Below are 21,594 nucleotides of genomic sequence, written 5' to 3'. Positions count from 1 at the left end.
ACCAAGTGAGCTATGAGGGAAGCCTGTCAGTCAGCAGTAGGCGATGCGGAAAGTCAGATCACAGGGGAAAGATTCAGAAGAACCGCCAGTCAGCTCAGCAGTTGCTGTGGATTTGCATGGTGTTCCTTTGGGGCTCTGGCCAGCAATGCATCCACAGGGTGACAAGAGAACCTGAAAACTGCAACCAGAGGCCTCCTCTTACCTCGGCATCAAAGCGGGGATCCTGGTAGGCATCACTGATGTTCACTGGAAGGCCCGTGGAAGCCACCAGCTCGGCAACACTGTTATTTATTAGCCAGTCAGAGTACGATGATTTCTCCATGCTTTCTTTGAAACTATCAGAACACCAAGGCAGGCAGAAAGAAAAGAGAAAAACATCAGTTTACCCGAAAGCTAACCTGTAAAAGTACTCCCGTAGCAGGACTATCCATCCTCATTAAGAAGGGGCATGTGACCTTAGCCACAGAACCATAGCAAGGTAATTAGCAGCAGCTACGTCAAAATGACTTACCTGCTATCTTGTAAAATAATCAGCTCCATGGGTAGAAATGATAGATGTTTTAAGATCCAGAGGACAACTCTAGGTTTTATTTAGTCCCCAAAGCAGGCAGAGGTAGAACAGATAATCCGGAAATGACCAAAATTGACAATAAGATGCCAATGCCACGGCATAATAAATTACACTCACCCTCCTAAGCCCACACCTCTTAACAGAGCAGACTAGATGCTTGATACTAGGGAAAATGAAACCCAAGAGTGAGGAAGAATTCAGAAACAAATTGAAAATTTACAAAAGTTTAAGTGTAGCAAAAGAGCATGTCTAGACTCCATCTTAGTATTCTGTAGCCATTTTTTGTAGTGTCAGAGTATATTTCTTAACAAAAATACATTTCCTACTTACAAAGTCTTACTGAGAAATGTTTTAACCCTACCCTTGACATTAATAATTTAAAATATATCCATGTATGATTTTAACAAGGAATTTTATGTTAAATGATTTTGTTAACTTTCCTCTGTGCCCCTTTCACTACAAAGGTCAAATTTATACAAATGCCATAAGAATTAGTAAGATTCCCCACTTCATCCCTCCCTTCCATCATTTCTTCCTCCTGTACCTACTGAGCACTGCCAGGAGCTGCAGAAATACAAACTGGAGTACTGTTCAAATTAGCAACATCAAGGAAGATTTCCTGGAGGATGTTAGGTTTATGGCGTGGCCAGTAATAATTGAAATTACGTAAATGAATGTAACTGTACAGGGCAATGCTTTTCAAACTACACACATTCTGTGGAACCCTGGGTTCCTGAAGATGTTAATGAATGTACTATAGTAAGAATAATAACTCTGTTGACTTTTTAATCTAAGCTGCAGTGTACATAAGAAAAACACTAAATTCTGTACATAGAAAGTGAAAGTGAAGTCGCTCAGTCGTGTCTGACTCTTTGTGACCCCATGGCCTGTAGCCTACCAGGCTCCTCTGTCCATGGGATTTTCCAGGCAAGAGTACTGGAGTGGGTTGCCATTTCCTTCTCCAGGAGATCTTCCTGACCCAGGGATTGAAGCTGGGTCTCCTGCATTGTAGGGAGACGCTTTACCATCTGAGCCAGTCATTGTTATTATGCAATAATGTGTCTGTGTGGAATTTGTGCTGTACTGGGAATGCCAGGAACTGGCATGGAGCGTCCACTGGGTACGTGAATGAGAGGGAAGCACAGACATTATTTACCACCATTAATACATCTCATCTGTAATGACCGTTGGTCTGCGTCTGATAAGTTCAACATGGATTTGTGATGCTTGTTATTCAGTCTTTATTGCATATTAAATGTTACTTGTACATAAACTTATTCCTTATGGATCTCCAGCTGAAAATGAAAGCATTAATAAAAAACACAGGTGAATTTCTCTGGTGGTGGCTAAATTAAAGAGGCAAAAAGACTGAGAACTTCAAAGAGAAGACAAGCTCTTTATTTTCTCAAACAAGCAAAAGAACAACAAAAAAAGTCCCTATTTTATTTTGTTTATTATGCCCATGAGAAGTGAAATTTCACATTGTGCTGCAATGAAAGCAAAAAACAGGAAGAAACATGAAAATGGACCTGATATAAGGATCCAATTTAATGAAGTCATTTGTCAGTTTATAAAAGGGTGTGACTGAATGCTGATCATTTCTTGCAGAGATTCATCGATCAGTTGATTCATTCTGTGCTGCTGGTGTACCATAATTATTTTTTACATCTTCTGTGATGAAACAGTGTAGAAAGTGCTGACCTACAGTGTGGTGAGAACAGCTGTGGTGGGACCTTGGGGATGAGCTAGGGAAGGAAATGAGAAAGATATGTAGGGGTTGGGGGAGGCTAAGCATGGATCTGAGAACTGAGGAAGGTCATTTGGGGCCATAATCAATCTAAGGGCTTCCCTGATGGTTCAGATGGTAAAGAATCTGCCTGCAAAGCAAGAGTGAAAGTGAAACTGTCGGTCACTCAGTCGTGTCTGATTCTTTGCAACCCCATGGACTGTAGCCCACCAGGCTCCTCTGTCCATGAAATTCTCCAGGCAGGAATATTGGAGTGGGTTGCCATTTCCTTCTCCAGGGGATCTTCCCAACCCAGGGGTTGAACCTGTGTCTCCTGCATTGCAGGATGACTCTTTCCCATCTGAGCCACCAGGGAGTCCAGCAATGCAAGGGACTGGGGTTTGATCCTTGGTGGGTCACAAACAGTTGGACATGACTAAGCCACTAACACTTTCACAATGAATCTAAGGGGACTCACTGCAGTTTGGAAACACATCAAAAATTTGATTCCTCCATAGGCTGTGAATGCAGATGAGATTGTGGTAGCTCAGTGGATTTCAGTTGCCATGTGCATAACTGCAAAATAACCAGTTAGGTTATTTTAACTCTTTAAAGAGTTAAGATTAAGATTAGTTTAAAGTAACAAGAAAATAGTAAAGAAATCCTTTAGCTTGTATTATACTAGGACTAGGTGCATAGGAAGCTTGGGTTTTTAAGTGAGTTTCCTGTAAAGAGCTACAGTTTGATTCCTCTTCCTCAGTGGTATCTTGATTCCAAGTATGAGACTCACACTCACTCAAAGAGAACTTCATGAACTTAAACATACTGACTGTGGAGGGATAAAAGAGAATTGTCTTATTGCACAGAACACATAATTCCTGAAATGTGGCTGTCCCTGAAAGGAGGCCCAGTGAGTAAATATAAACATCAAGGTCGACAAGGTGCCAAGCAGCGTAGGAGAGAAATCGATACAAGTAAAACTAATCAGACAAATAAAATACCCCAGGACGAGGAACTTCACCAAGTTTAATTGTCTGAAAAACCTCTCTCAGCTAAAGGTTCAAACATAGAAAACTGTATGAAAATAAATATGACTATTTTTTAGAATTAATTCTCAAGATGAGTCTCTAAATTAGAAGACAAAATATCTGAATAAAATGATGTTAATCATTAGACTGTGTCTGTATTGATGGTTTTGTTCTCAAAATCAGAGAGACTGATTTCCTTTAGGATTGACTGGTTTGATCTCCCCGCAGTCCAAGAGACTCTCAAGAGTCTTCTGCAGCACAATTCAAAGGCATCAATTCTTCTGCGCTCAGCTTTCTTTACAATCCAACTCTCACATCTGTACATGACTACTAGAAAAACCATAGCTTTGACTATATGGACCTTTATCAGTAAAGTAATGTCTCTGCTTTTTAATACACTGTCTAGGTTTGTCATAGCTTTTCTTCCAAGGAGCAAGCGTCTTTTAATTTCATGGCTGCAGTTACTGTCCACAGAGATTTTGGAGCCCAAGAAATGAAAATCTGACACTGTTTCCACTTTTCCCCCTTCTATTAGCCATGAAGTGATGGGACTTGTTTTTCCTAGAGACTCCTGATACTTCACTCTTTCAAGAATGACTATTAGTTGGGCTGCTGCTAAATGCTGGAAAGTCATAAGTGAATCTTGAATGAAATGATCTATAAGGGTCTTTTCTTTTTTTCCGACAAAAGGGAATTGATACATGGGAACCCATCTATATACATATGGTCTCCTCAGCTCCTCCCCCTACCTGTACAGAAGGAGATATAGACAGAAACTAAAGAGGCCCCACCTTCAGGAAGCTCACAAGCAATGACAATGGATTGTGATGCCCTAAATGAAGATGTAAAGACATTATGGGAACAGAGAAAAGAAGGATCAGTTCTGTCTAGGCTGGGAATGATATTTGAGAACTACTTCACAAAGGAAGTTAATAGAAGCTGATCTTATAAGGAGGATAAGTAAGAGTCATCTGGCAGAGAAAGAAGGAAAAAGCAATTCAGACAAAACCACAACAGAACTCAAGCTTTAGAAGTGTGAGGTTTTCTGTACTGGTGTAACGAATGGTAGAGCTAAAACTTAGACTAAATGGCAGAAGTGATGACTACGGGTCTAATAGAAGAGGCAGCCTCTATATTGCGTGGTTCCATGCACAAACACAACCACATTTATACTTATGGTTCCCACACACATGTCAGCAGTGCATTGAGTCCTAAGTTCCCTACGTATGCATCTAAGCACTTTCTGGACATTTCCTCCTGGTTATCCACAGACATCTCAAATTTAACATTTGCAAGATTGAACTAACACACTCTCCTTGATGTGTTAACAATCATTAAAATAAACAACTGTGACCATTAACTAAAAATAGATCATTGGGTAAGGAATAGAAGTTTCAACATAGACACAATCTGTTTTCTTATTTTCGGGTCATGATTGATTATCAGTCGCCCTCTGATAGGCTGAGTATTATACAGTGGGGGTAGGATTCAGAGAGACGAAGAATCAGGAACACCAAGAACTCTTCCAGACAGAAATTTCTTTTTTATGCTTTGTAAACAAAAACTGATTTTTCATCTACACCTTGTACCTGGTACTGGTTTCCATCTTGCTCCATTGACCAGAGGTCAGTCTGAACTTTTGGTTCACAAAGAGAAATGCCTTTATTTTTTCTTCTCAAGTAAGCCCGTCTATCTCTGGGTCCTTCCTGAAGCTTCGAGCTGTGCAACATTATTTGAAGTTGTCTTTTAATTAGGAGATTAAGGAACTAAGTCAATATCAGTTGAACTCAAAGCTAGGACCCCAGCAGGGGAATCTCAAATGCCTAGATCTAGGACATTAATAATTTCCTACTGCCCTCAGTATATCTTTGAAGGTTACCAAATAAGTCTTAGACATGAAAGGTAATGGGAGAGAACTTAATTAGCAAGTGGAGCCAGCCTGTCAGTTGCTATACTGTGGTGGGAGAGGAAGATGCTCTAAGTTGCAGACCTTCCTGAATCTTATCATGACCTGAACTTGTTAATTATGGTCTATCTTGAGGATACTTCATTAGACTTGTATTTCTCACTTTAGGCATTGTGTTATCAGAAATTAAGACATGGAAACCAAATAACACATTTTCTGCCCTTCATTTCCTCAAGTTGTACAATGGGAATGATGAGATTTATCACTCCAAGGAGTTGGTGTCATTTTGGGAAGCGTCTTGCACCTCTCAGCTGGGTGTCAGACGGCATTACTGTGAGTAGTTGGCGTTTACAATTTAGTATCAGGTAGTGACAACTGCTTGGTTTCATAGGTGAGCGAATCTGGGTTTGGGGGGTTTGTTTCTGTTTTTTGTTTTTCTTGTATCTTGGCCCAACATTTCCTTGCTATGAGACTACAGATCAAATTTTAATAACTCTGACTGTTAGTTTCCATAACAGAAATTAGGGGAAATACAACCCATTTTACAGGGTTGTCTTGAGGATACCATAATATAATGTTGAATAATGCATAACACATAGAAAGCTCTCACTATTAGTTTCTTGTAGCCCAAAGATTCTTCATTTATTAAAAACACTAGGTGAGGTGTAGTCTGTTTATCTACTGGGACAGGAAAGATATGACTGTTTTTTGGCTGTGGCATTGTTGCCAGATTTGGAGGGGTGCTGAAGTAAAAATGTGCTAGCTGGTAAAACTGTTGACAATAAAGGATAAGGTTAAAATTCTATCCATCTAGAAGTGTCAAGTAGCCTTATCACATCTCTCTTTGGGGCTCCTGTGGGCACCTCCACCCATCTGCTCTGGATTGAGAGCATATCTTCCCACAAGTCCTATGCATATGTCTACACAGCAAGAAAGAAGTGGACTCAATACATTAAAATATTAACTAAGGCATGTTGAATGAGAGACCTAAAAAAATGAGAGAGTAAAGCACAAAAAAACAAACATTAAGGCTTTCAAGTTGCCATGATTCTGTTTACTGTGTGGCATCAACATAGGGGACAGCTGACCTGCACAGGCTACTATTTTATGTCTGATCTCAGTACTTCTTCATGTGCCTTGTTTTCTTGGAATGTTTCTATAGCTTTTATCCTTCTCTGTGACAGTCTTACTAAAGTGATAAGACCACTGATCTAAAATACATAGGGTAATGAGAAGGTTTGTCTTTCATTTAGTCTTCATATTCTAAGTCAGGAAAGAGAAAAAAAATAACTAAAATATATTTGAGAAGTGAAAGCTAGATGTTTGGGAAATGTCTCCTTGAGTTTCCTACGATTTTTGGAAGACACAAAAGTTTATTAGAAATATTGCCTCTCCCTCACTGATGTTTGATTATTATAATTAGCGTTATGCAAATGGGGTATAGACACATACATTACTACCGCCATGGAGGTTATTTATAAAATAGGGTTATATTTGGGGAGGGGGATTTGGGGCCATATAAGCCCAGAAATATCAAAGTGATATTATCCCTGCACAGTTCAGTTGCTCAGTCATGTCCAATTCTTTGTGACCCCATGAACTGCAGCACACCAGGCCTCCCTATCCATTGCCAACTCCTGGAGTTTACTCAAACTCATGTCCTTTGAGTCAGTAATGACATCCAACCATCTCATCCTCTGTTGTCCCCTTCTCCTCCTGCCTTCAATTTTTCCCAGCATCAGGGTCTTTTCAAATGAGTCAGCTTTTTGCATCAGGTGGCCAAAGCATTGGAGTTTCAGCCTCAATATCAGTCCTTCCAGTGAACACCCAGGACTGATCTCCTTTAGGATGGACTGACTGGATTTCCTTGCAGTCCAAGGGACTCTCAAGAATCTTCTTCAACACCACAGTTCAAAAGCATCAGGTCAGGCATAAATTGTTCCAGTGTCAACACCCCATCCATATAACATTCTCTATATTTTGTGGGAAAAGGAGGTTGGATATAACTAGATGACTCTAACAATGGAGCTTCCTGATAAAGAAGTGGCCTTGGCACCAAGTGGAAGCCTCAGAGCTCAGTTGCTGGTACCTGGAAGACTGATCTACTGATCCACTTCCTTGTTAAACAATCAAAAGGGAGGTGGGCCATCTGGATCTTTTACTTTTCAACTAGCAACATTAAATATTGGCATAATAAGTTTCAGCAGCCCTGAATTTTTCAGATGATAGACAATCAAAAAGAACAGACTTTTAGACTCTGTGGGAGAGGGAGGGGGTGGGATGATTTGGGAGAATGGCATTGAAACATGTATACTATCAGGTAAGAAACGAATCGCCAGTCTATGTTCGATACAGGATACAGGATGCTTGGGGCTGGTGCATGGGGATGATCCAGAGAGATGATATGGGGTGGGAGGTGGGAGGGGGGTTCAGGATTGGGAACTCATGTACACCCATGGCTGATTCATGTCAATGTATGGCAAAACCAATACAGTATTGTAAAGCAAAATAAAGTAAAAATAAAAATTAAAAAAAAAGAATGTCCTAAGGTTCTCATTTATAGGAAGTTATACAACAACACAAATCTTACATTTCAAAGATGACTGGTTATGATGGTGATGATGCTATTTTAATGTTTAATATTTTAAAGATTTTCTTCATTCCTTGAAAATAGAATAAGTATCACATTTTTATTCCTACAAAACACCCATCACATGCTTCCTAGCAGAGGTGCAGTTAAAGAGAGAAGATCCATGAACAAGAAAGTAAAAGAGAATATATTCATGATGTACTATAGAAGTAGTCTGTCTTACATCAGTGTGTAAGTTTGTCTAACCTACTACTCTAGGTAATCGAGAAATTTCAAAGAAGGTAAGTAGAACAGAGAGACTTTCCAAATTGGTAAAGCCCACAAAAATTTGTCCCCCCATAAAAGAATGAGAATACTAGCAAAAAATGGTCAAAATCAACTTTTTTTGAGGAAATTAAAGAGAGGCTTACAAAAATCCAGAGTGTTCATTCAAGAAAAACAGTTGAATCTCTATAAGGACAGCAAGTTGTGTGTTATTTTAACTTACCTTATTCTCATCTCCCTATCTCAAGCTCTGGGGTAGTGGTGAAAACCAGCAGACTCATAATCATGCTAGCTGTGAAAACCAGTTGCCAAGTAGCCACTGGCAGAGGAACAATGGGTTTGGAGTGCCCCAAAAGTCACACCCCTAGAGAATTGTTATTGTTTGACCTATTTGGCAGCTCCATGGAAACCTCCACTCATAAAGCTTTTCTTTATTTGACCTGACTTTGAGCTTGCTCAGTAAGAACACCCTTTATCCCAAAGCATTTGTCGGGGGGAAAATGGCAGCAGCTGTTTAATATCACAACTGCTTTTGGCAGAGAAACACTTACAGCTAACAAGAAGCTGACCAGAAAACCTAAAAGAAGAAGTATGGGAATAAGATATTACTAGGGAGATTTGCAAAGTTCTGAGACATTCCTGGAAATATAGAGTTGAATGTATGCTCAGAAAAGACCAGAGAAGGTCCTAAACTCCTACCTCTGGTTGACCTTGAAGTTCTATGAAAGCAGAAAGTGAAAGCTAAGTAAACTTCCTGTAACAGAATTGAAGGTACCCCACACATGCACACAGATCCCCTCAGCAAGGCTGGAAGACTTATTGGTTCTTTTTTTTTTTTTTAAGGAAACCTCAACCCAGTCATTAGCTGACAACTGAGCTAACTAGGGAGAGAATTCAGTTGCCACACACAACAAAGATAGTTCATGAAAGCCAGTAAACAACAAATAGCGGAAACAACAATAACAGAAACAAATATAAACAACAGCAAAGCCTGGATGGAATGAGTCAGGAGTGGATATTATTTCCAGTATTCATTTAAATTATTCCGTTTTAAACTGAGAGAGAGAAATAAAAAAATAAACAGGAAAAAAAGCAATCAACAGAAACTGCCCCGAGTAAGCCCAGATGTTGGACTTACCAGACAAAGACTTTAAATTGGCTGATATAAATGTGTTCAAAATACTAAAGGAAACCATACTCCAACCTGCCCCCCAAAAAAAGAGCCTAAAGAAAAACATGAGGAAAATGTCTCACCAAATAGATAATATCAGTAAAGAGATGAAAATCATAAAAGGAAACCAAATAAAAAATTCTGGAATTGAAAATTATAATAATTGAAATAAAAATTCACTAAGAGGGATGAACAGGAGGTATGAGAAGCCAAAAGAACCATTTAACTTGAAGATAAGTTAATTGAAGATAGAGAGTATCTGGTCTGAGGAACAGAAAGAAAAAAGAATGAAAGAAAAGAGTCTTAGCAACTTTTAGGCACATAAACATATGCATAATGGAAGTCTCAGACAGAGAGAAGACAAGAAAAGGAGAAGAAAAGATATTTGAAGAAACATAGGAGAAAATATCACATATTTGACTAAAATAAACATTCAGTCAGTTCAGTTCAGTTGCTCAGTTGTGTCTGACTCTTTGTGACCCCATGGACTGCAGCATGCCAGGCCTCCCTATCCATTCCCAACTCTTGGAGTTTACTCAAACTCATCTCCTTTGAGTCAGTAATGCCATCCAACCATCTCATCCTCTGTCGTCCCCTTCTCCCCCTGCCCTCAATCTTTCCCAGCATCAGGGTCTTTTCAAATGGGTCAGTTCTTCGTATCAGGTGACCAAAGGATTGGAGTTTCAGCTTCAGCATCATTCCTTCCCATGCACACCCAGGACTGATCTCCTTTAGGATGGATCTCCTTGCAGTCCAAGGGACTCTCAAGAGTCTTCTCCAACACCACAGTTCAAAAACATCAATTCTTCGGTCCTCAGCTCTGTTTATAGTCCAATTCTCAATCCATACATGACTACTGGAAAAACCATAGCTTTGACTAGATGGACCTTAGTTGGCAAAGTAATGTCTCTGCTTTTTAATATGCTGTCTAGGTTGGTCATAACTCCTTCCAAGGAGTAAGAGTCTTTTAATTTCATGGCTGCAGTCACCATCTGCAGTGATTTTGGAGCCCCCCAAAATAAAGTCTGACACTGTTTCCACTGTTTCCCCATCTATTTCCCATGAAGTGATGGGACCACATGTCATAATCTTAGTTTTCTGAATGTTGAGTTTTAAGCCAAATTTTTCACTCTCCTCTTTCACTTTCATCAGGAGCCTCTTTAGTTCTTCACTTTCTGCCATAAGGGTGGTATCATCTGCATATTTGAGGCTATTACTATTTCTCCCAACAATCTTGATTCCAGCTTGTGCTTCATCTATCCTGGCATTTCTCATGATGTACTCTGCATAGAAGTTAAATAAGCAGGGTGACAATATACAGCCTTGACATACTCCTTTCCCTATTTGGAACCAGTCCATTGTTCGATGTACGGTTCTAACTGTTGCTTCCTGACCTGCATACGGATTTCTCAAAAGGCAGGTCAGGTGGTCTGGTATTCCCATCTCTTTCAGAATTTTCCACAGTTTGTTGTGATCCACACAGCCAAAGGCTTTGGCATAGTTAATAAAGCAGAAGTAGATGTTTTCCTGGAACTCTCTTGCTTTTTCCATGATCCAGTGGATGTTGGCAATTTGATCTCTGGTTCCTCTGCCTTTTCTAAATTTACCTTGAAGTTCACGGTTCACATACTGTTGAAGCCTGGCTTGGAGAATTTTGAGCATTACTTTGCTAGCGTGTGAGATGAGTGCAATTGTGCGGTAGTTTGAGCATTCTTTGGCATTCTTTCTTTGGGTTGGAAAGAAAATTGATCTTTTCCAACCCTGTGGCCACTGCTGAGTTTTCCAAATTTGCTGGCATATTGAGTGCAGTACTTTCACAGAATCATCTTTTAGGATTTCAAATAGCTCAACTAAAATTCCATCACCTCTAATAGCTTCGTTTGTAGTGATGCTTCCTAAGCCCCACTTGACTTCACATTCCAGGATGTCTGGCTCTATATTAGTGATCACATCATCATGATTACCTGAGTTGTGAAGATCTTTTTTGTATAGTTCTTCTGTGTATTCTTGCCACCTCTTCTTAATATCTGCTGCTTCTGTTAGGTCCATACCATTTCTGTCCTTTATCGAGCCCATCTTTGCTTGAAATGTTCCCTTGGTATCTCTAATTTTCTTGAAGAGATCTCTAGTCTTTCCCATTCTATTGCTTTCTTCTATTTCTTTGCACTGATTGCTGAGGAAGGCTTTCTTATCTCTCCTTGCTATTCTTTGGAACTCCGTATTCAAATGGGTATATTTTTCCTTTTCTCCTTTGTCTTTCACTTCTCTTCTATTCCCAGCTATTTGTAAGGCCTCATGAGACAACCATTTTGCCTTTTTGCATTTCTTTTCCTTAGGGATGGTCTTGATTCCTGCCTCCTGTACAGTGTCATGAACCTCCATCCATAGTTCTTCAGGCACTCTATCAGATCTAATCTCTTGAATCTATCACTTCCACTGTACAATCGCAAGGGCTTTGATTTAGGTCATACATGAACAGTTTAGTGGTTTTCCCTAATTTCTTTAATTTAAGTCTGCATTTGGCAATAAGTTCATGATCTGAGCCATAGTCAGCTCCCGGTCTTGTTTTTGCTGACTGTATAGAACTTCTCCTTCTTTGGCTGTGAAGAATATATTCAACCTGATTTCGGTATTGACCAAAATAAACATTAATCTATACATTTAAGGATCTCAACAAAATCCAAGTAAGATAAACTCACAAGGATCCACACCCAGACATAACATTAACAGACTATTGAAAACTAATGGAAGCCAGAATGCAGCTGAATGACACAGTCAACGTGCTCAAAGAGAAAGACCATTAAGGAAGAACTGTATGTCCAGCAAAATTATACTTTAAAAATAAAGGAGAGGTTGAGACATTTTCAAATAAACAAGAACTGAGAAGATTCATTACCAGCAGACATGCCCTAGAAGAAATACTAAAGGTTGTCATTCAGGCTGAAATTAAAGAACACGTGAGATGAAGATCATGGCATCCAGTCCCATCACTCCATGGGAAATAGATGGAGAAACAGTGGAAACAGTGTCAGACTTTATTTTTTGGGCTCCAAAATCACTGCAGATGGTGACTGCAGCCATGAAATTAAAAGACGCTTACTCCTTGGAAGAAAAGTTATGAGCAATCTAGATAGCATATTCAAAAGCAGAGATATTACTTTGCTGACTAAGGTCCGTCTAGTCAAGGCTATGGTTTTTCCTGTGGTCATGTATGGATGTGAGAGTTGGACTGTGAAGAAGGCTGAGCACCAAAGACTTGATGCTTTTGAACTGTGGTGTTGGAGAAGACTCTTGAGAGTCCCTTAGACTGCAAGGAGATCCAACCAGTCCAGTCTGAAGGAGATCAGCCCTGGGATTTCTTTGGAAGGAATGATGCTAAAGCTGAAACTCCAGTACTTTGGCCACCTCATGTGAAGAGTTGACTCATTGGAAAAGACTCTGATGCTGGGAGGGATTGGGGGCAGGAGGAGAAGGGGACAACCGAGGATGAGATGGCTGGATGGCATCACTGACTCGATGGACGTGAATCTGAGTGAACTCTGGGAGTTGGTAATGGACAGGGAGGCCTGGCGTGCTGCGATTCATGGGGTCGCAAAGAGTCGGACACGACTGAGCGACTGAACTGAACTGAGAGAGTAATCTAAACCCACATGAAGAAGTAAAGAGCACTGAAAAAGGTAACTCTATAGTAAACACAAAAGATAGCATAGGTGTATTTTTTGTAACCTTCCCCCCACTCCTATCTCATTTAAAAGACAACTGCATAATGATTATTTATGGGGTTATAATGTAAAAAATACAATTTGTAAGACAACAATAACACAAGGGTGGGAACTGTATGAGTAATTTTTCTTGCGCTACAATATTAAGTTGGTATTAATCCAAATTAGACTGTTACAAGTTAAGATGTTAATTGTAATCCCCAGGGCAATCACTAAGGAAATCATTGAAAAAATAATAAAAGAAATGACAAGATAATTTAAATGGCCCATTAAAAGCTGATACTACAAAAGAAGGCAGAAATGAAGAAACAGAAGGACAAAAGACATGTAGAAAACAAATAACAAAAAAGGTAGATGTAAATTCTACTTTATAAGTGATCATTTTAAATATAAATGAATTAAACAACCCAAACAAAAGGCAAAGATTGGCAGAACAGATACAATAACATGAGCCCATATAACAACTATATGCTGTTTATTAGAGACATACTTTAGGTTCAAAGACACAAACAGGTTAAAAGTAAAAAGATGAAAATGTATCTACCTCAAACAAATCCTCCCCAAGGTGCCTAATTCGAAGTACAATATGTTTTTGAGTGAAAAAGCTGACTTAAACCTCTACATTAAAAAAACTAAGATCATGGCATCTGGTCTCATCACTTCATGGCAAATAGAAGGTCAAAAGCATAGAAGCAGTGACAGATTTTATTTTCTTGGGCTCCAAAATCACTGCGAACAGTGACTGTAGCCATGGAATTGAAAGACATTTACTCCTTGGAAGGAAAGCTATGACAAACCTAGACAGCATATTGAAAAGAAAAGACATCACTTTGTTGACAAAGGTCCATATAGTCAAAGCTTTTTCTCTAGTAGTTTTTGGCTTTCCAGTAGTCACATACAGATGGTTTTTCTAGTAGTCATGTACAGATGTGAAAATTGGACCATAAAGAAGGCTGGGCACCGAGGAATTGATGCTTTTGAATTGTGCTGGAAAGTATTCTTGAGTCCCTTGGACAGCAAGGAGATCAAACCAGTCAACCCTAAAGGAAATCAGTCCTGAATATTCATTGGAAGGACAGATGCGGAAGCTGAAGCTCCAATACTTTGCCCACCAGATACAAAGAGCTGACTCACTGGAAAGACCCTGATGCAGGGAAAGATTGAAGGCAAGAGGAGAAGGGAGCAGCAGAGGATGAGATGGTTAGAGAGTATCACCAGCTCACTGGACATGAATTTCAGCAAACTCTGGGGGACAGTGAAGGACAGGGAAGCCTGGCGTTCTGCAGTCCACGGGATTGCAAAGAGTCGGGCACGACTTAGTGACTGAACAACAACAACAAAATGTATTTGAGTGAAGAAGTTCTGAAATGTTTGGGAAAATCAGTTTCACACAACACTTATATTTTAAAATAACCAGCATAGGCACTGATTGAGGCCACACACACTGCAAGTGTTAATCAAAAATGTCTTAAATGTCTAAAGTTGTGTTGTGGGTCACAACAATATAATGGATGATGAAATTAATTCTGTGGGTTCAGACAGCAGGTGAGTTTTTTTTTAAAAGAATAGACTAAATCAGAAGTTACATAAATAATAAAGGTAAGTACAGTTTCAAGAAACATGTTTTAGATATATGTGTGTATGCATTTGTGTATATCTTTGTATACATTAACTAGGTTTGGATATAACCTTTCGCTGTAGGTTGCAATAAGAAAGGTTGAAATTCACAAGCTAGGGGATACACAGTGAAATTGGCACAGTTAGGATTTATGGTAAAGATATTAGCAACATTGTCCGTGGCAGGAGCAGAATTCTTAATTCCCCAGAGCATCATCAGGATGGCGTGCTTTTCGGTGGTAATGTCCCAGCAGGGATGAGTCACAACACACTTCCTGGAAGCACAAGCCCCAAATCATATTCATAATCTAGACAACTGCTGGAGATCACCTCACCTGGGCCAGGTTCATGAGTTATAAAATGTACACTATGACTGTAAGACACAATCACAGTAAATTGTGATAAATAAAATCCTCATCATACATAGTCTCTCCTGGCTAACACAGTCTATTCCAAGTTTATTCCTGAGAATGTCACTGCTGCTGGACAAAAACAAAGCACATCTCAAGGAGTCTTGTTTAGAAATTCTTGACCCAAGGCTAGAGCTCATCCTATAGTTTTGTCTCATTATAGTCACATCTCATGGAAGTCAGTTCCTTCTCGCCTCTCAAAAGATCAGATTTGGGATGGAAGCCTAAAACAATAAGTTACAAAGAAGTGAGGAGTGCTAGGAGGAAAAAAATTTATTTATAACACTAGATTCCACATAAAATTGAAAAGGAAAAGAAAAAAAAATCAATAAGGCATTGAAACTTGAGTTTCAGTATTTTGACCCCAAAAATGCAATGCAGAAAACTAATGTTGAGAAGAATCATAGGGCTATCCAATCTGAGAAATGAAATAAACCCTGAAAGTCTCCAAGATGCTTCTTAAAGTTGAGTTGTACCCTCAGGGGGTAGATGTAGATAAGTTAAGGGATAGAAAAGCCACAAGAAAAACATGTGAAGGGGCCATACTATTTCATTGAATCTGCAATAAATCAATTGTAAAATGCACTGTTATTTTTGAACCACTGAAGGAAGACAAAAAAATGCTGCAATGAGTCAATGCATTCTTTTCACTTAAAATATTAATATTTTCATCTTATTTTAGAGATATTTTAGATTAGACATAAATTTTATCATATGCCACTCTTGAAGGAAAATTTTAACTATGTAAGTTGATTATATGTAGAAGGAAAACTTACAAGCAAAGAAATTGACCAAGGCATTTCTAAAACTGCTTCAAATTCAGTGTCACTCTTCTGAATCACTTTTCAATACAGAGTCTTCGATGTTCACAGATACGAGCTTTGAGTCACCAGGATGCAGCCTTTTTTATTTTTTTTGTCCCATTTTTTTTAATTTTAATTTTAATTTATTTATTTATTTTTAATTTTTTTATTTTTTTTAATTTTAAAATCTTTAATTCTTACATGTGTTCCCAAACATGAACCCCCCTCCTCTCCCTCCCCATAACATCTCAGTGGGTCATCCCCATGCACCCACCCCAAGCAAGCTGTATCCTGCGTCAGACATGTACTGGCGATTCGATTCTTACATGATAGTATACCTGTTACAATGCCATTCTCCCAAATCATCCCACCCTCTCCCTCTCCCTCTGAGTCCAAAAGTCCGTTATACACATCTGTGTCTCCTTTGCTGTCCTGCATACAGGGTCGTCATTGCCATCTTTCTAAATTCCATATATATGTGTTAGTATACTGTATTGGTGTTTTTCTTTCTGGCTTACTTCACTCTGTATAATGGGCTCCAGTTTCATCCATCTCATCAGAACTGATTCAAATGAATTCTTTTTAATGGCTGAGTAATACTCCATTGTGTATATGTACCACAGCTTTCTTATCCATTCATCTGCTGATGGACATCTAGGTTGTTTCCATGTCCTGGCTATTATAAACAGTGCTGCGATGCAGCCTTTTTTTAGAAGAGTGCTCCACTATCACCTTTAGGACGCTCTTCCGAGCTGCCAACCCCACCCCCACCCCCCCCCGCAAGTTTCAGTGCTGCCATTCTACTGAACTTGGTAAGAGGGCTCATTGGCAGGTTTTTAGATAACGACCAGACTCACCTTCCTTCCTCAAGTATTCTTTACTTGGCGTGTTGACAGAAATTGTAAGGGTTTGCTGCTGTCCAGCCACGCCACCAGCAATTCTTTTATTAGACTGTGCAGATACATGTTTGAAAACTGTGTCAAGACCTAACATAATTGGAAGTTCATGCAGGGTTCCTGGCCATGTGTTCCACGGGGCAGAAAAGATGTGCACACACATACACACACACAGCAACATCGAGTTCAATCTTATTCTTACATGATATGGGGTTCAGACTTATACACTAACACTGCATTCATTTCCTATTTCTGCATCACAAACTATTACAGAATTAGCAGCTTAAAACAACACTCTTTTGTTATCGCACAATTCTTGGAGATCAGAAACTTATGGCGTTTGTCAGCTGGATTTACTGCTTAGGATCTCACAAGACCAAAATCATGGTGCTGACAGAACTTCATTCCCTTCGGGAGATTCTGGGGAAGAATCAAGCTCATTCAGGTTGTGGGAAGAGTTCAATCTGCTGTAGCTGTAGCGTGGCGGTCCTGATCTCCTTGACATGTGGTCCTGTGTATATTTAAGCCAGCAATATGTGTTGAATTCTGCTCATACTTCAGATTTCTCTGATTTCCACCTATCTAACTTCCTTTTTAATCCTCAACTGGGAGAAAGCTCTGTATTTAAGAGTTTGTGATTACACTGTATCCACCTAGCTAATCCTGGAATAATCTCCCTATTTTAGCATCAATTGATTAACCACCTTAGTTACATCTGCACAGTCTCTTTGGCTATATAATGTAACATATTCATGAATATGACAGAGCGGGTGAAGGTCATGGGGACCCAAATTCTGTCTACCACCTTTAGTTTGACTTTGTTATTTAAAATTAAACATGGCGGCAAGTTTTAACCATCTGATGTTATGCATGGCCTCATGCTGAAATGCTGCACTTTGATTACACTGGACCCATCCAGATAATTCAGGATAATCCCCCCATCTCAAGATTCTTAATCACATCTGCAAAGTCCCTTTTGCCAAGTAACATTCACAGATTCCACATATTCAGATCTGGATATCTTTGAGGGGGGCATTACTCTGCCTACCGTACATACACCTTTGTCTTTTCAAAGAATGCTTTAGCTCTCCACCCTCCAGGCTGACCTGCATGCTGGCAGGCTCATTAAACAGAAAGCCTTGCCTTTTAACTGCTCTGAGATTTCTAGTTTTATTTTCCTCTTCCCCTTCCAGTTGTACTAAATGAAAAATATAGCAAGAAGATTAAATTTTCTTTAAAAAAGATTGCTTCCCATTGAAGTAAATTTTTTTCCCTTCAACTGCCTTACTCCCCAAATGCTGAAGTTGTTACAAAACTTGGGCTTTAAATAATAATTATTTCCACTATATTCTATTAAATGATTAAGTGAAAATATCCTTTTAGTCGGCTGTTAACTTCTAGAAATTACAGACATTTAACTTTTTTAAAAAAATTCTTCAAGTAGCAGTGCTGAGAAAGTGCAATTTCCAAAGTGTCCATATTTATACTTAAGTGACACATCAGTAAAATCTGGCCAAATATATTTTATACTAAATAAAAATTTCTAATTCTTAAGATGTTCATGTCTGTTTATTCCTACTTTCAGGTACATATGATAATTCAGACTACCTATTTCCATTGAGCGCGGAAAGAGGTTCATTAAAGCTTGAGTAAGAGATTCAAGAAAGTTTATTCAGCCGATTCACTAAATATTATTAAGTCAGGCTTCACAGGAGAGGTCCTAAAGTGACATCTGAGGAGGGGGAGCGTCAAATAGATCAGAAAAGATCTTAATTTTTTTGTAAAGTCAGTATTGAAAGTTAGTATTCATAAACACAGAAGGTTGGAATAATAAATGCATCAACAATATTACATTCTGTAAAAGAGAGGCACATGTCCTTTCTAATTTGTTATGATTCTGAAAAAAACAGAAAACTGTGTTCCACTCTTAAATACCAGAATAAGAAGGACTCAAGCAAGCTGGGGCATATCCATAGGAAAGTAAAAAAAGTGGCAAAGAGTCTGGGACCATGAAATATGAAAATAGTCTAAAAATAGCAGTTGCTGACCTGGAAAAGGTAAGTACAGTGGATCTGTGCAGTCTTTCAGGACTGAACCACTGCCATGTGGGAAAGGCACTAGATTTAATCCTTGGCGGCTTTAGCTTGCCATTCTCTGGTCCTTCCATACTGTTGCCCAGAGGATTTTTCAAGACAAATCTTAATATGTCACTCACTACCTGCTTACTCTCCCATGAGTAACCAGGCATGTAGTCAGGCTCCAGGACAATTAAGAGGGTCTGAGCAGCTAAGAAGGACTGGGTAGTTCCCAAATCCCCATCAGATGGCATTCTGGGGAGCTGGATACCTTCAGGAGGAGCAAAGGGCCATCACCATCAATTACAATGACCCTCGTGACAACAGATCATAGCATTAAAGATCCTGAAACACACCACATTTTCTCCATCACCTAATTAAAGATCCTGAAACATGCCATGTTTTCTCTCCCACTTCTCTGCTTCTGTTTACAATGTTTCCTTTCCCTGGGAGGTTGCGGTGTCACCAACTTCCCATCATCTTACAGGGCCTAAGTAAAGTTCCACCATGTCTGAAAGCTCTTCCTGAAGATCACCTTCCAGTTTTCCCCAGATGAGTTGGGTGTCCCTTCCTCTGTATTAAAATGTCAACTAGAACAATAAATTAATTTTTATTGGAGTATAGTTGCTTTAGAATGTTGTGTTAGTTTCTGCTGTACAACAAAGTAAATCAGTTATACATATGAAAAAAGTCAAAGTGTTAGTCATTCAGTTGTGTCTGACTCTTTGTGACCCCATGGTCTGTAGCCCGCCAGGCTCATCTGTCACTCACTCAGATGACATTTATCTACACTCATCTGTCACCCTGCTCATGGGATTTCCCAAGCAGGAATACTAGAGTGGGTAGCCTTTCCCTTCTCCAGGAGATCTTCCCAACCCAGGGACTGAAGCCAGGTCTCCAGCATTGCAGGAAGATTCTTTACTGTCTGAGCTACCAGGCAAGCCCCAGTTATACATACACATAATTTTTGCAGAAAATATTGAATTGCTTTACCATCATGATTTACTTGATAGCAGGACATATGAGCTTAATCTGGGACACACCTCTACATGAGGGGGGCATTTATCTGTACAAATTGATGTGCATGGAAGGAAAGGGCCTTCCTGGGAGGAAGAGGTCTTGAGCCTCTGAGCCTGGTGGCAGAGATGGAAGAAAGGTGGGGAAATCAAAAGAACTTAGTGGCTGGCCCTCAGTTTGGGGACTCGGCCCTAAGCCTGATCCCATGGACTTGGTCCAAGTCCTATAGAGAAAGAAGCGCAGCAGATAAAAGCTTTAAGAACCAAAATATTGGTTAAAAAAAAAAAAATATATATATATATAGTACACGCAAGACTGATTGAGGGTCAGAGAGCAAACTGTAACATATGGCAGGGAAAGTGACCCTTCTTCCTACTCGTACACTGATTACCCAGCCTTGTCTGGATCCGGAAAGGCCACCAGTGCATGTGAGACATGCTGGGGAGCTGTGGTATAGCACTGGTGAGGGGTCCAGTGAGGTCTATGGGAATCTGGAGTGGGCCAGGAAGTCCATGCCAACAGGTTCCACTCTGTCATGCTTAGAAGAAGAGGACTTAGGGACACTTCAAGAAATGATGAGTGAGCAACGAAAATTTTTAAAAACCTTGGGGATTCCCAGAGCTACTTCATGAATGGCATTTGCAAAGGGCTTGGGTTCTTATTCTACAAGGGAGAAATGACCAAGCAGTCAAGTATAAATTATCACTGTTACTGTGACTTTACTTATAGCCATGGTCGAGAGGGCAGGTGAAATCTGGTTATGGTTATATTACATTCTCAACCTACTCCTACCCCCTTTATTGGCTTTGACATCCATTGAGGGCAGAGACTGCTGACTTTAAAATAAATTCTCAGTAGCCCCATTACCTATTGGAGAATACTCACCATATGGCTGTTGAATGAAATGATAAAATTAATGAAGGGATTTAGTTCAGTTCAGTTCAGTTGCTCAGTCGTGTCTGACTCTTTGCAACCCCATGAATCGCAACACGCCAGGCCTCCCTGTCCATCACCATCTCCCAGAGTTCACTGAGACTCACGTCCATTGAGTCAGTGATGCCATCCAGCCATCTCATCCTCTGTCGTCCCCTTCTCCTCCTGCCCCCAATCCCTCCCAGCACCAGAGTCTTTTCCAATGAGTCAACTCTTCACATGAGGTGGGCAAAGTACTGGAGTTTCAGCTTTAGCATCATTCCTTCCAAAGAGATCCCAGGGTTGATCTCCTTCAGACTGGACTGGTTGGATCTCCTTGCAGTCCAAGGGACTCTCAAGAGTCTTCTCCAACACCACAGTTCAAAAGCATCAATTCTTCGGTGCTCAGCCTTCTTCACAGTCCAACCCTCCCATCCATACATGACCACAGGAAAAACCATAGCCTTGACTAGATGGACCTTAGTCGGCAAAGTAATGTCTCTGCTTTTGAATATGCTATCTAGGTTGGTCATAACTTTTCTTCCAAGGAGTAAGCGTCTTTTAATTTCATGGCTGCAATCATCATCTGCAGTGATTTTGGAGCCCCAAAAAATAAAGTCAGCCACTGTTTCTACTGTTTCCCCATCTATTTCCCATGAAGTGATGCGACTGGATGCCATGATCTTTGTTTTCTGAATGTTGAGCTTTAAGCCTACTTTTTCACTCTCCTCTTTCACTTTCATCAAGAGGCTTCTTAGCTCCTCTTCACTTTCTGCCATAAGGGTGGTATCATCTGCATATCTGAGGTTATTGATATTTCTCCCAGCAATCTTGATTCCAGCTTGCGTTTCTTCCAGTCCAGTGTTTCTCATGATGTACTCTGCAT

The 21,594-nt window shown here is 39.8% G+C and overlaps 1 protein-coding gene across 1 annotated transcript in view; it reads right to left on the bottom strand.

Annotated features, from left to right (window-relative positions):
- Window positions 1–21,594, bottom strand: part of PDE11A (phosphodiesterase 11A) — a 425,952-nt gene that overhangs the window by 211,302 nt on the left and 193,056 nt on the right. The window contains exon 6 of the mRNA XM_068968072.1: window positions 203–335. Coding sequence (XP_068824173.1) covers window positions 203–335 — 133 coding nt within the window. The remainder of the gene's footprint in view (window positions 1–202; window positions 336–21,594) is intronic.

The sequence above is a fragment of the Capricornis sumatraensis genome, chromosome 3 (assembly GCF_032405125.1).
Source record: "Capricornis sumatraensis isolate serow.1 chromosome 3, serow.2, whole genome shotgun sequence".
Classification (NCBI taxonomy): Eukaryota; Metazoa; Chordata; class Mammalia; order Artiodactyla; family Bovidae; genus Capricornis; species Capricornis sumatraensis.
The sequence above is the reverse complement of the archived record's forward strand: the minus strand, read 5'-3'. Positions and strand labels throughout refer to the sequence as shown.